Source organism: Onychostoma macrolepis, chromosome 07, assembly GCF_012432095.1.
Source record: "Onychostoma macrolepis isolate SWU-2019 chromosome 07, ASM1243209v1, whole genome shotgun sequence".
NCBI classification, from domain to species: Eukaryota; Metazoa; Chordata; class Actinopteri; order Cypriniformes; family Cyprinidae; genus Onychostoma; species Onychostoma macrolepis.
The window spans coordinates 44,037,365-44,052,106 of NC_081161.1; the positions used below are offsets into that span (position 1 = coordinate 44,037,365).

Sequence of the window (14,742 nt, forward strand, 5' to 3'; positions counted from 1 at the left end):
GGAACATTGTCTTATTTATAACAGATTTATGTCCTTAACATGAATCTAGTCAGAATCTATGTCATTGATCTCGTCATGCAATTCCCAGGGAGCTTCTTGATTGACAAGTGCCCGCCCTTTCTGTAGAATCACCCTCATTAATTAAGTCATGTGATTTTTGTCACATGACATCCATGCTAAAATTATAGTAAAAGTCCTGTTGACTAAATTTGATTAGAACAGGAAATAAACACACTGGAGTTTAGGTGTCCCAGATTACCCGAATTCACCCTCCTTTTGACTTATCCATTTTCTTAAAAGTGGTTTAAAGGCTGAAATGTAAAATGTATCATTTTATAAAAAAAATTGTAATTATGCTTTTTTACAGTCATTTTACAATTTAATAAGGTACTATAGACATTGCCCTCCCCCGCTCATGTGGTATTCATTTTATTTGTGCAGGTCTTAAAAAGTCTTATATTTGAGCTTAAAAATCCTGCAGAAACCCTGGGTTCTATCTGATATTTTTGTCAAAATTGATTTATTCACATATTCTTATTCTGTGACAACTTATTTACATTATGTGATGTTTTTTTTTTTTTTTTTTATAAAGCAGAAAATGACTTTTTAGAATTGACCTGTTCAAGAAATCCCTTTAAAAATTTGAGAGGATTTTGATATTGTACATTTACAATACATTTAGGGTCTCTGTCAGTTTCATGCAGGAAAGAGACTTGTTCCTCGTATCATTTGCTCAATATCTCAAAACCACTCAGAATGCAGACAGAACCTTATAATTCCAAGGCGACGAAATATTCAATGATCTTCAGGATCTGAATGTGTTCTTGTTCTCCTGCAGATCTGAAGCCAAAGCCTGAACTCGCATCATATCCTGCAGGAGCTGCGCTGACAGGAAACACAGTGACTTTGACCTGTCGCATGGATCCGGCCGCTGGATGGGACTTTTACTGGAACAAACACACACTGAACTCTGAGACAAAGACAGAAACAAACTCCTACAGAGTTCAGATTGATTCAGTGTCTGATGGAGGCCAGTACTGGTGTAGAGCTGGAAGAGGAAAACCAGTCTACTACACACAATACAGTGATGCACTGTGGGTAAATATTACAGGTGAGCGAGAACATAGTATGAGATGAAACATACAGATCAGAGACAATATCTGCAGAACTTCTAAAACATTGAATCAAAAATAAATGCATTAATCTGTGTTTGAACAGTGAGTCCTAAAGCTGTGGTGACGGTCCGGCCTGATGAACGAGTGTTCAGAGGAGAAACAGTCGCTCTCAGATGTGATATAAAGTGGGGAGGAGACACTGAGTGGACGTACAGATGGGAAATAGAGGGAACAAACTGGTATAAAAACTCTGCTGACCGATGTACAGAAGAGTGCAGCACCAGTGAAACTGATAATCAGAAAAACAGAAATGCTGTCGGCTGGTGTTTAACACAAGAGTTGAACATCAGCAGTGTTGATCACGTTCACAGCGGTAAATACACCTGCAGAGGACAGAAAAACACACAATGCTCTCAGCGCAGTGATGCTGTTACTCTGACTGTATCGGGTGAGTTTGTGTGTTTGTTGATTATCATCAGTGTGAACAGCTTCTCTCTCTATAACTCGTCATGTTTTGTTCAGCTGAAGCTCGGGCAGCAGTGCGAGTGTCTCCACAGCCGTGGCTGACTGAAGGAGACTCAGTGACTCTGATCTGTGAGGTTACAGGCTCCTCTACAGGCTGGACGTTCAGCTGGTTCAGAGATGATGATCGTCTGTCAGACAGCAGCAGAGGAGCTGCAGGCTCTTACACTCTCAGTCCTGCTGCTCTACAGCACACAGGAGTTTATACGTGCAGAGCAGAGAGAGGACGACCGGCCTATTACACAAACTACACACAGACACTGTGGATCACTGGTGAGTCTGTGTCACAGCATTCATGCTTGTGTTCATCTGTGTTTGTGTTCATCACAGTCTCTGGCACAGGAGGGTAAAACATCAGAAACACTTCCCTCTATTTCTCAGTCTAGATCAGATCGAAAGCACTATCAAATACACACTCATAATATATACATGATATAACCCTTCTTATTTTAAACTTTTTAGTAAATTTCATCTAATTTTACTTAATTGCAGATTTTATTAGACACGTGCTGTCAGTTTTGAATGAGGTTTTCTTCTTCTCAGGTGTTTCTCCTTCAGTGTCTCTGGAGGTCAGTCCCAGCAGAAGTCAACACTTCTCGTCTGACTCTCTCTCTCTGAGCTGTGAGGATCAGAGTAACTCTGCTGGATGGACGGTGAGAAGATACACAGACAGAAACACAGAAGATTGTTCAAAACAAACAGGATCTACATGTCGAATCGTCTCTCTCAGCACATCTGACTCTGGAGTTTACTGGTGTCAGTCTGAATCTGGAGAGAAACGGCATCCTCTCAACATCACTGTACACGGTGAGTCCTGTTTCTAATCACAGCAGCTACACTCTTTCTAATCTAAATCCTAATTACAAAGTCTACACATTTTCCTCTAATTGTTTTCTGTACAGCCAGTCGCAGACTGACACTGCTATACAACTATGTGAATGAGTTTTATCTATTATAGTTAGATTAAACCTGTCCACATTCATCTGACAGTCTCTTGCCATTTAAATGGACAGTTTTTGGCCAGATTAATTTTTATGATCTCATTTGTACATTTCTGTACAATCTTTTTACACAGGTGGTTAGGTTTAGGGATGGACCTTTATGCTTGGGTTGGACTAGTGCATAAAGTACAGGAAGCATTAAGTACAATTCAGTTCATAAGAGGTTCACATTTTTAGCTATGAATTTTGATATATTCTTACTATTTACAGTAAGCATGTGTCTCTTGTGTTGTGTAGATGGTGATGTGATTCTGGGGAGTTCTGTTGATCCTGTGATTGAGGGAGATACTCTGACTCTACACTGTTTACATCGATCTACAAACTCCCGATCCTCGGAGCTGATTTCTATAAAGACGGATCACTCGTCCAGAATCAGACGACAGGAGAGATGAACATCACGACTGTCTCAAAGTCACATGAGGGTTTCTACTCCTGTAAAACAGAGAGAGGAGCGTCACCCAAGAGCTGGATCTCAGTCAGAGGTCTGGGAATAATGAGTGGTTTTATGTACCTTTGTAATAGTATAATACAGTTTGTCTCACACTAACAGATCTGCGCGTTTGTCATGTTCTTCAGTCTCAGCAGCTTCATCTCTTCTTCTGGTCGCTGGAGTGGTTTTGGGATTGTTGTGCTTGTTGATCTTCATCTCACTGCTGCTGCTGCTGTGGAGATACAAGAAGAACAAAGGTGTGGAGCAGTTCATAACATGATTAATACAACTGAACAGCAACAAAGGAAAGATACAGTTCTATAAAAAAATAATAAAATATATATATATATATATACACAATTTTGTCCATATGTGTATATATATATATATATATATATATATATATATATATATTATTATTTTTATAGACAAAAAAATAATAAAATTTGAGACGTCTCAGATTAAAAAAAAAAAAATTCATACAATGGAAGTCAATGGGGTCCAATGTTGTTTGGACACCAGTATTCCTCAAAATATATTTTTGAACTATCACTTTAAGCTTTATACATTATTTTTTCTCTGCAAGACTACTTTGCTTTTTACCTTTTATCCTCCTTGTTTGCTGTCCAGCAGGTTCTGATCAGATCTGTGACGTTGTGACTGAAGTGAATAAGAGACACAAAGGTTGAGTTTTAAACCTTATTTAAACAAATACCATTCAAAATAAGCAAATATAATTTATTCAATAGTTTTGGCTTTTTTTAAAGATGGTCCAGAGCCACTGGCGGATGTCACATATTCAGAGGTCACTGTCAAGAAAAACAAGAAAAAGATGGACAAAGGTTAAAATAATAAACCCTGTTAACTTCACCTATACAGTATAATCGTCGTCAGTACAATACATTCCTAATTAATGAATTATTATTATTTCTAATAATTCATTATTATTACTAATTGTTTTTCCAGATGATAGCATGGCAGAGCCAAATGAAGTGACATACTCAGAAGTCAGAAAAAAAGTAAAGAAATCCAAAAGCAAAGGTGAGATCCTGTTTTTTGTTTAGTTTTTTCTTACAGTACTTCCAGTATGTTCTGAGTAATCGGTCTGACCTCCTGTTCTGTATTAGATATTAATACTGCAGGACCCAGTGATCTGGTTTATGCACAGATTGATTTACAGGACAAAAAGAAAACCAAGAGCAAAGGTAAACAAACTGCATCTAAACACAATGATTCATCACAATTAACTCAGAAATAATCATTTTATAATATCAAATCATTTACAATTTTAAAAAGAACCGATAGAGCAAATTCATACAACTTCATTTCAATAATGTAACACAAAAATCACATCTGCCTTTTTTAACTGAAATTGATACTGAGCATTTCAAACTTAGATCAGAGATGATAAAACAGGCCAGACTATAAAAAGTCAGATAACCAGCCTGTTGTTTTTCCAGGTGCTGGACTCCGTGATTTTTTCATTGAAATGAAATCTAAGGACAAACAAAGAGGTAAATAAAGAGATGATCTGAATTGTCGTCATATGTAAAATAATCAAAATATTTTAACAGAACCTGCTAATAAAATAAAATAAGGTTTTTAATCACAACCCTGTTTGCTGTAAATATTAACATTTTTTAATCAATATATTCATTAACATTTTTAATCAATGTACTCTTCTGTGGTTTCTTTGTGGTTTGAGCATCGCTCCTTCCTCATATGATCAGATATTGTTGTAGTTTAAATGCAACATAGGCTCACTGGAAATACGTGCCTCTACATACATTTCTGCAAAACTGAAAAACATACCTATAGGCTACGTACGATTCACTGCAGTTTCCAGTCGAAATGAATACTTGAGGCAGTAACTTTTATTCTTTTTCACACAAAGTATGATTTACAGGTACAGAGGTTTGATTAATAAAGGCTAATTTTCCACACAATTACTTCGAATTTTTTGTGTGTCAGGAGGCGTGCGACAGATAATGGTGACGTAACTGACGCGGTTTGTTATCCAGTACAGTGTGGTGCGGGTGCGCTGTTCATTTGAAAAATTGCAGAAAAAGAGAGTGAGGACTCCGAGTCAGAGAGAGTCTTGCTTACGCCAAAACATCTTAAAATTGCTGTGTGGTGTTTCTTTGGTTTCTGGAGTGTCAAAGGTGAAATTGACAAAACCAATGGCGTTTGTAAGTTGTGTAAAAAAACGGCTGCTATTTCACTCCACAACATCTAACATGAGAACGCACGTGCAGTTTTGTCATCCCGAGGAGTTTTCTCAAGAGTGTCATGACGAGGGGCCGCATTAAAGCAGTCCAGGGTTATTTCTTTTTTCACCACAAATCCACTACCTGCTGCAAAACAGAAAGAAATCACCCAAAAACTTACTGAATTCATCTGCAAAGACATGTGCCCGATAAGTATCGTGGATGGCGATGCTTTCAAAACTTTGTTCGAGCACTCAACCAACGGTATAATTTGTCTTTCCGGGGTACAGTGAGCAATCACATTGCTAAGCTTTATGATAGCACTGCCAAGAGCATGAAAGCCTCACTGAACAATCGATCTGTGGCCTTGACAACGGATGGATGGACTTCTACACACATGTGACAGTCACTGCACATTTTATATCAGATGACTGGGAAATCAAAAACTATGTACTAAAACAGAAGAGCTGAGAGAAAAGCATACCGCCGAAAATGTGAGTGAATGCATTTTACAGATTCTTGGGGAATTTGAAATCAAGTCTGTGATATCAGTGACTGCTAATAATGCTGGGAGTGACGTGAAGGCTGTTGAGAATCATATGAAAAGAGTCAACATCCCGTGTTTGGTGCACGCGCTAAACCCAGCTGTATGTAAGGGGCTTCGTGGTGTTGGAGCTATCGAAACAGAGCTCAGCAAACTCAAGATGACCGCTGCCCATTTCAGCAAGTCACCTGCTCGAGAAGAAACAAAAACTGCTTGAAGTTAAATCTGACAAACTCAATGACCCGATGGAACATGATCGCTCGGGCCCTGGAGCAGCAAGCACCTGTGGCCGCCGTCTCATCTGGAGCGGACTACAAGTGAATCTGATGGAAAGGGTAAGAATCAGTGTTATTTTTGTATTATTGAGATATTGTATTATAGTTTATACTGATATTTCAAATTCATTTGTGGTTTCGTTTTAATTTTAGTTATAGTAAGTTTTGTGTATATAGTTTATTTCTTTTTTTTTTTTTTTTTTTATAAACTAAATAGAAATTATTAAATTTGCCATGGCTGGCTGAAATAGATTTATTAAAAATATTTTATTTTGGTAAAAAAAAAAAAATTATTTGGTTTATTTATTATTCATAATTAATAAGATTGTTTGTTTATTTACAGGTTAAGAATGTTTGTCAACCTTTCAAGACTGCCACAGAGGCGTCTCAACAGAGAATACCCGACTGCGTCTGCTGTCCTTCCTTTGCAGCACGTTCTCTTAAAGCAGCTCCAACCAAATTCTAATGACAGCCCGGGAGTGAGAGACATGCAAATGAAAACCGCAGCAGATCTAAAAAGCTTGATGAAAAGCATGCCTTCTTGCTACTAAACACAGCAAACTGCTTAGACCCATGATTCCTCCGTCTAAACCATTTGTCAGAGGAAAACAGAAAACAAGTAGGCCTACGGGCGAAGGTATTATCCGAGTTAACGACTGGAACGATGGAAGAGTCAAAAAGTGAGTGCGCTGATGTTGTAAAACAACCGGACGCAAGAAAAGACTGCTGTCTGCCATGGGCAACCTGTTCGACGGCGGAGACAGTCAGACCCAAAGCAGTGCAGAAGAAGGCATCAGGGCTTTGGAGCATGAGATGGATATGTATGAACGAGAAGTATACGCTCCCCGCTGACGAAAACCACTCTCTCAGTTGGTGGCAAAAATCGTGCAGCATGTATCCACGTGTTGCGCAGCTGGCAAAGACATATTTGACCATACCTGGCACATCGGTCAGAGCTGAGAGCTTGTTTTCATCAGCTGGAGACATTGTCAACAAAAAACACTCCGCACTCGCTGCAGAACAAGTTGACCGTCTGGTGTTTTTGACGAACAGTATGTAGGCTAGATGTGTATTGAGCGAGCGGATTGTTTCTGAACGGCAGTTTGCTGTTTTGTTTTCAGGTAGTACAAACATTACGCTGTCTGTTGAAGCGGGTCTTCTCGGGTTACTGAGGCACTTACACAATACACAGTTTTATGCACTTGTTGTGCAATTGTTTGAAAAGGTATGCTCTTTAAAAAGTGAATGTCATTTCATTTCAGTAAAAGATACAATGCTTGATTTGGTTTATAATTGATTATTGCGCTCGCTTGCGCCCTCTTGTGGGCATAGCAGACAATACAGTAGTTTTTCCCCCCTCTAACATTAAAGGAACACGCCACTATTTTTGAAAATAGGCTCATTTTCCAGCTCCCCAAGAGTTAAACGGTTGAGTTTTACAATACACAGTTTTATGCACTTTTGTTACCTAATTTTCCTTTCATGCACGTTAAGGAAAACCAACTCCCCAAGAGTTAAACGGTTGAGTTTTACCGTTTTCGCCGATCCATTCAGTCGATCTCAGCAGGCACAATGATATTACGCAGCGCCTGAAAATAGGCTAACTTCCTTCAACATAACCAGCATGACCAGCTGCTTGCAACCATGGAGACATCTGTGAGAGACGATTCAGAAGATATTTACTTTGGTGCAGATCCTGAACCGTATCTATTTGGACAGGAATACACTGAAGATGGAAGTTACCTTGCTGGGGACACATAGTGGTCATTTTCAAGTATTGCTCTGAAACAGCTTCAACAGAGAAGCAGTTTGACGAATTATAACGTATGTTGTGTTAACCGATTCACCGAGTGATTTTGGGGAGTGGTTAGTGTTCTCGAAAGAGTTCATTCAGATGTCAGACCAATGTTTCAACACATTACAATAACAGAACAATAAAAACACAAATTTTAAATGCTCATAATTACATGAACTAGTGCTTCACCCGGGATTCGAAACCATGGTGACAGCATTCCAGTTGAGATCACTAACCACGCCCCCAAATCACTCGGTGAATCGGTTAACACAACATACGTTATATAATTCGTCAATTCGTCAAACTGCTTCTCTGTCGAAGCTGTTTCAGAGCAATACTTGAAAATGAGCACTAGGTGTCACCGTAGAGACGGGTGTCGAATTGTTTCGAAGCCTGGACACATTTGCTTCGACTGTTTCAGTGTTTCACGAAGCCTCGCTCTGTCCACCACTAAATAAAACTAGTTACCTCAAGCACACACCTGGATGCTCACTAGTTAGCAGACACATACCTGAGAGACGGGAAGAGCCAAAACCGGAATGGACGGGCCTCGGGCAGCGAATGACGCACAAGGGAGCCTTAAAAGTCCCCTTTTATATACCCCTGAAAATATATGATTGGACAACTCATGCATTCATGGCATATTTAAAGAAACAACGCACACTCTGTTCATCCCACTACACACCTTTAAGAATTGCCTTCAGAATTCGAATTTTGCTAATATTTAAGAATAAAATTTGAATTTAGTTTTTCAGCCGTTTTGACAGCCATAGTTTGGTGTAGGGGATATTTCCAACATGATAAGAGCATTAATCTTTAGCGACACTCCCCCAATATTTGAATTCTGAACAGCCGCAATACGTTCCTCAAGCAACGTGTTAAAAGCGCTACAGTACGTGCTTGTACCAATGTAATAAAAACGTGCCACAGTCACGTATTAAACGTGTTTTAGCGCCACTCTCTGGACATTTCACTTTGAAACTGCCGCGAAACATGCATTAAGGTACATAGTTACGGTGTTGCAGAAATGTATGTGGAGGCATGTATTTCCACTGAGCCTGGGTTGTTCAGATCTCTGTTGTTGTTTATCAGGGAAGAGCAGTGAGTCTGGAGACACTTTGTACTCTGAACTGAAGCACAACACAGACAGAGGTGAGAGAAACACATCACTATTACAGTCAAACCACTGACCTTAAATATTACCCATCATGCACCGTTTCTGCTACAGATCACAATGATTCCTAAAGTCATGTGACTCATTGAGGAAATGTAAAAATCTTACAATTTATCGTCATTTTATTGTTATTTATCATTTGTGTTCTTTAGGTGCTGATGCTAGTGATGCAACTTATGCTCAACCTATTAGGAAGAAGAATAAAACACGTAAGAATTATGTTACAATGTACAGTAATCTTACAATATGATTTTAGATCATTTAAAACTGACTATCAGCTCATAATTTGCACTCGTTCCTGCAGCTTGTGGCATGTTGATTAATTTACATTATAAATCTGCTTTAAGTTATTTGTGATGATCAGAGGTTCATTGTGATCTTAAAACTGTAAATCATCAACAGAATGAGCTCATTATTCACATCACCTGCATCATCTTTTCTCTGTTTAAAGGTCCCTGAGTTCAGTGAAGACAGCAGACGGCTGAAAGATTCACAGCAGCAGACACAGTAACGCTTGCTTTGCTTCAGAAATCAATCTGAGTGAACTGCTTCTGCACATGCTTGACTGAAATACTTATGAAAGATACATATGCACTGTATTATCTCTCTAACAGTATTTTTTTACTCCAGTGAGCACTTATGTTTAACACAGTTCTAGGTGAAACTGCTTTAAAGTTATTATTACATTATTATACTGCAGCATATAATTATATGTGCAGCAAAGGTAGAATAAAATAGTGTTTGATTATTAGATTTAAAAACAATGTATTTTTTAATTAAATGTTTTTGTGTGTTAGTGCCCGTGTTTTTGCCAAGACAATGAAATGATTTTCTTGCTTTCATGTATTGTCATATATACTGCTTTTTACATTCATATATTTGATTTGATGTTATATATGTTTTTTTTTGTTGTTGTTGTTGTTGTTGTTTTTTTGCTGCAGTTAATGAAGTGTGAGACTTATATTTGATAAATAAAGACATGAAAACAAACATTTCTGTTTTGTTTGTAGGACTTTTTCACAATTTTTAACCTGTCATATTAACCATAATATGTGTGAGATTGATCAGCTGCTGTCCGTCTCAGTCCTGCAGACTCTAGAGAGAAATATGGGAAATATTAGGACTGAATATCTTCACGAGTAGACGATCAGCAGCATCTAGATCCTACAGAGAGGGGAAGAACACTAAAAACAGAAGCAGAAATAGAAATAGAACAGAATAGAAAATGAGTAGTTTTTATGTTTATTAAAGTGTCTTTATACCGAGAGAGAAAAGACAGACAGAAGAGAAAAGAGACGCTCCGTATGCTGTGTGTAAACTCACAGTGATCCCGAAATAACCACTTTCGGTTCCCCAAAACAGCTTTGAGAGAACAGTTCTTAAAATAACCACCTTTTCTAAGCCTTTTAATGATCTAAAGAACTTTTTTTCCACTGTAAAGAACGTTTTGTGCGATGGAAAGGTTCAGTGGAGGTTAAAAGTTCATCATGGAACCACAGACAGAAATAATATTATAATGCTTTATTTTTAAAAGTGTTCCTTAAATGCAATAAGTCAATTTAGATCAAAGCATATGCCAAATGCATACATGTTAATGTTAAATAAAATAAAATATATAGTTTAAAATATATATTTTGTCCAAAATGGTCTTCCTTTTTTTCTGTTTCATTATACAAATTATTAAATAATAATAAAGAAAAAAATCATAAAACACACATCACCATTGTGACTACACACGAGTGTATCACAAACACAGCAGTCCTCAGAGTCTACAAGCAGATGTCTGATTTACTTACAGTTACAGTCTTTTAGCACTGAAATCAAATGTTAGCTACATCAGAAAGTCCAAAGATTTTGTGGGAACACAACAATTATATTTGTGGTCTCTCATGTACAAATCCTGTTATAGTTTACTTCCACTTTTCAATCCTGGAAATGTGAAAAGGGTCCATTAATTGCTCCACAAAGGATGGAGGACAGTGGAAAAATACTGAGGATGTTTTGAGCAAGATATTATTCACATTATACCTTTGAACACTGCATCTTACTTTATTAATATTTATTACAAATGTCTTATTTCACTAAACTTCAACAACAGATTTCATGAGTGAAAGCTGAATAAAGTCTGGAGCCCTTCATCGTTACTCTCATCTTCTTAAAAATCTTTATTTGTTAATTATACTCATCCAAAACCCACCAACAGATCCATCTGCCTTTTCCTCCAAAGCTGACATTGCAACATTGACTATCATGAAATGTCCTGAACATTGTGTCAGTGTGTGATCTTCAAGAGGAACTGAAACCTCTAAATGCAATCACAGAATTGTCATTATTTTGCCGTAGGTCAGCATCTGCATCAACACGTCACTAAATGCTTCACTTCACCTCTTCAGGAAGTGCTGTGCCGGGTGATGAAACACTTCTGCTCTTGCGCTAGTGAGGAGTTTTCTCTCTCTTCTGTTTCGCTGTATACCTGCTGTCACGGATGCCTCAGTCTGTCGTCTACAATAAAATGATGTTGTTAAAATAGCCCATGTGACATCAGTGCTTCGACCGTAATTTCATCAAGCTATGAGAATACTTTTTGTGCACAAAGAAAACAAAAATCATGACATTATCCAGCAATTCTTCTCTTCTCTGTCAGTCCTTGACATGTGTTCATGACACAACGTATGCGTCTGCATTCCTCTGCTCGGAAACAGAGAGTATTCTTGTAGCTTTACAAAATTACAGTTGAATCACTTTTAACAATGTCCTTACTACATTTCTGGGCCTTGAACCTTTCAGATCCCTTGCTGTCTTTGGAGGGTCAGAGAGCTCTCAGATTTCATCAAAAATATCTTAATTTTTGTTCTGAAGATGAACGAAGGTCTTATGGGTTTAGAATTATACGAGGAAGAGTAATTAATGACAGAATTTTCATTTTTGGGTGACATTTCAGGTTTCAGTTTGGCCTTTAAGAGTCCTAATAAAAGTGTTCAGTGAGTGGATGGAGTTGAGCTGATAGTTGCTGGTTTTACTTCTGCTTTGTTCTCTGCAGCTCTTTTCCACTCGTCTTGACTGCAGCTGCCTGTCGTCTGTGTTGAAGGCAAGGCTTTTGGCCGACAAACCGAGACCAGAGCTACTCACAATCTCTCCAGAATGAAGCACACTTCAGCTGCAAAGCACAAAAAGCAAAACTCAAATTACATGAAAAGGCCTACATTAGATGTTACCTCGTGACATCTAATCTTAATGTGTGCGGCTGTGAGTGTGAATGAACAAAATAACAGTTTCAGAACAATTCTGAAAGAACGTATCTTCAAGGAGAGAAACAGAGCTTTAACAACTTGCATGCACTAAAAAAAGAAGCTCAATATCTTAGAATGGATCTCTTTTTCTTCCTATTTCTTCATTTATTTCTGTAAAGAGTTTGTCTCCTCCCTCGTCTCTTCTTGAAGTGTGAAATGACTGTTTAAACAGGAAGTGTCTGTTTTAGATGTCACCGGACAGCAGTTTTTTTATTAATGTGTCAGTATGGGGTCCGGTGCACTGCCTCTCATTCTCCGTAAGTATTTTATTATATTCTATATCTGGGGTGCAAAACTCAGTTCCTGAAGGGCCACAGTCCAGCAGTGTTTCCAGCCTTGTTATCTGTAGTTCTCAAATCAGCTCAAATTTGCAGGTCTGCAGACGTCCAGGAACTGAGTTTGGCTGCGCTCTTCTACACTTTCTTCTGTTTTCTGTTTCTAATATGTTGTATTCAGTTGAAGATCAATCTCAACAGGTTGTGCTGTGTGTAGGAGGGTTTGTAACTTTAGTCTTACTGCTAATTCTATTCTCTTTTTCTGGCATGTTTTGGTTTTATTGTGACAGGACAGATCAGAATTGACAGGAAGTGAAGTGTGGGGTGGATCAGAAAGGTCCTCGTGTCAGGATTAGCACAATAACAGTGCTGTATGTTGGCGCACTGCAAGGCTATCAGCGCTGACTGCAGATTATATTCTTTATTGTTCAAATTTAATGTGATGACATGTTAAAGTATATGTTAAAATATTTAGACCGCTGAGTTACACTTAAAGGGTTAGTTCACCCAAAAATGAAAATTCTGTCATTCTGCCAAACCTGTAAGACCTTCGTTCATCCTCAGAACACAAATTAAGATATTTTGATTAAACCCGAGAGCTTTCTGACCCTCAATAGACAGCAAGGGAACTGAACCGTTCAAGTCCCAGAAATGTAGTAAGTAGTATATTTGCTACTTTTTTTTGTGCAAATATAAAGACAAAAATATCAACTTTATTTAAGCATTATTTCTCTTCTGTGTTAGTCTTTAATGCACATTCAGGAGAGCACCACAGTACGTGTGCATGATGCTGACGTTGCTTATAAAAACAGAAAGACACTTTCAGTTCATGTAAAATAAACTAAAATAGACATGTTTCAGTGAAATGCATTGTGTTGAATGAATGAAACTGCATCATATTCATGTTTCTTCTGCTTTTAGTGCTGATGTCCTTCATCCACGCTTCACTCACTCAAGGTACTGTGCTGTACTGCAGTAAATTTATTTAAAAAATGTGAGTTGTTTTGTAGTTCTTTGATGCTTATTTGTCCACAATGCAGTGTTTTTCTCACGAGTAGGTTTTGAGTTCATAACAGTGATTGATACAGTGATACTGTAGGCGATCAATATTTACTCATATGTGTATTAATACAGAGAGACCAAAACCTGTAGTGAAGGTGACTCCAGATCAGCGTGTGTTCAGCGGAGAGACAGTCACTCTCACATGTGACATACAGCCAGCAGGACACATTCAGTGGAGATACAGCTGGTTTAAAGATGGAGACACTCAGTATCCATACACAACAACAACAACAGCAGAGTTCAGTTTCACAGCTTCTGTGTCTGATAGCGGTGAATACAGCTGTAGAGGAGAGAGATCAGACTCACAGAGATCAGACATCAGTGCTGCTGTTACACTGACTGTATCAGGTGAGTGATCATATTCACATCTGTTCAATGCTCATTTAAATCATTATTTGTTGCTCCAGGGTGCATAAGTTTAGCATTGTAGCTCTGACTGATTTAATTGAACTGAATATATGTAGAAAATTATTTGCTAAAATAATTACATTAACAGCAACACTGAAATAACAGCAGACAGTTTATCTGTCAGACAGATACATGTGAAAGCTGTATTTTTTACTATAACCCTGTGCATTTTCTTTTGGAAAAATATTATAATTTCATTTAAAATGATAAGTTAAAAACCCAATCATCATGTAGTAATATGTTTTAAATAGTTATATGTTAGTAACATGTTCATTTCTTTCTTTCTTTTTTTTTTTTTTTTAATTTAGTTGAGTTAGTTGTTTAAGTGCATGATATTGTAGAGTTGTCCATCTATTGAAGCCCTGTAGCCTATGATTGCTGTTATTAATGCTGTTATCACATGTTCTAGTCACTGTTCTGTTCAAATGCAGAACTGCATAAGATGTTTATGGGATGTAAATCTTTATCAGTGATTTTGACACTGTTTTAGGAATCTAGTAATGCTTACATACACTGTAAAAAGGTTGCTGTAAATTTTACAGTATTTTACTGGCAGCTAAAAAAATGGTTACAGTATTATTACTGTAATTGCATTTACAGTATAATAATGGCTTTACTGTATTTTTATTTACAGTATTTTACCG

General features: G+C 37.7%; 2 protein-coding genes and 1 long non-coding RNA gene across 4 annotated transcripts in view; 2 read left to right on the forward strand and 1 right to left on the reverse strand.

Moving 5' to 3' along the window:
- Positions 1-10,043, forward strand: part of LOC131544789 (Fc receptor-like protein 5) — a 275,408-nt gene extending 265,365 nt beyond the window's left edge. The window contains 15 exon segments of the mRNA XM_058783247.1: positions 839-1,111; positions 1,219-1,563; positions 1,638-1,910; positions 2,181-2,444; positions 2,876-2,968; positions 2,971-3,120; positions 3,215-3,325; positions 3,699-3,752; positions 3,836-3,910; positions 4,035-4,109; positions 4,196-4,273; positions 4,529-4,582; positions 8,982-9,041; positions 9,216-9,272; positions 9,515-10,043. Of these exon segments, the coding sequence (XP_058639230.1) occupies positions 839-1,111; positions 1,219-1,563; positions 1,638-1,910; positions 2,181-2,444; positions 2,876-2,968; positions 2,971-3,120; positions 3,215-3,325; positions 3,699-3,752; positions 3,836-3,910; positions 4,035-4,109; positions 4,196-4,273; positions 4,529-4,582; positions 8,982-9,041; positions 9,216-9,272; positions 9,515-9,522 (1,970 nt within the window). The 3' untranslated portion in view covers positions 9,523-10,043.
- On the reverse strand, positions 2,932-8,887 carry LOC131544853 (uncharacterized). Its single transcript, XR_009272240.1, has 5 exons — positions 8,401-8,887; positions 7,628-7,748; positions 3,672-3,877; positions 3,150-3,300; positions 2,932-3,070 (listed from the first exon to the last, which is right to left on the reverse strand). It is a non-coding gene; the product is annotated as an uncharacterized LOC131544853 (long non-coding RNA).
- Positions 10,044-12,509: 2,466 nt separating the features above from the next.
- The window catches only part of LOC131544800 (sialoadhesin-like), a 222,623-nt gene continuing 220,390 nt past the window's right edge, over positions 12,510-14,742 (forward strand). The window contains exons 1-3 of one of the 2 annotated variants that reach the window (XM_058783268.1): positions 12,510-12,610; positions 13,550-13,585; positions 13,763-14,038. In XM_058783268.1, coding sequence (XP_058639251.1) covers positions 12,580-12,610; positions 13,550-13,585; positions 13,763-14,038 — 343 coding nt within the window. In that variant the 5' untranslated portion in view covers positions 12,510-12,579. Of the gene's footprint in view, positions 12,611-12,821; positions 13,285-13,549; positions 13,586-13,762; positions 14,039-14,742 lie in introns of those variants that run through there. The other variant, XM_058783269.1, reaches the window with a different exon arrangement.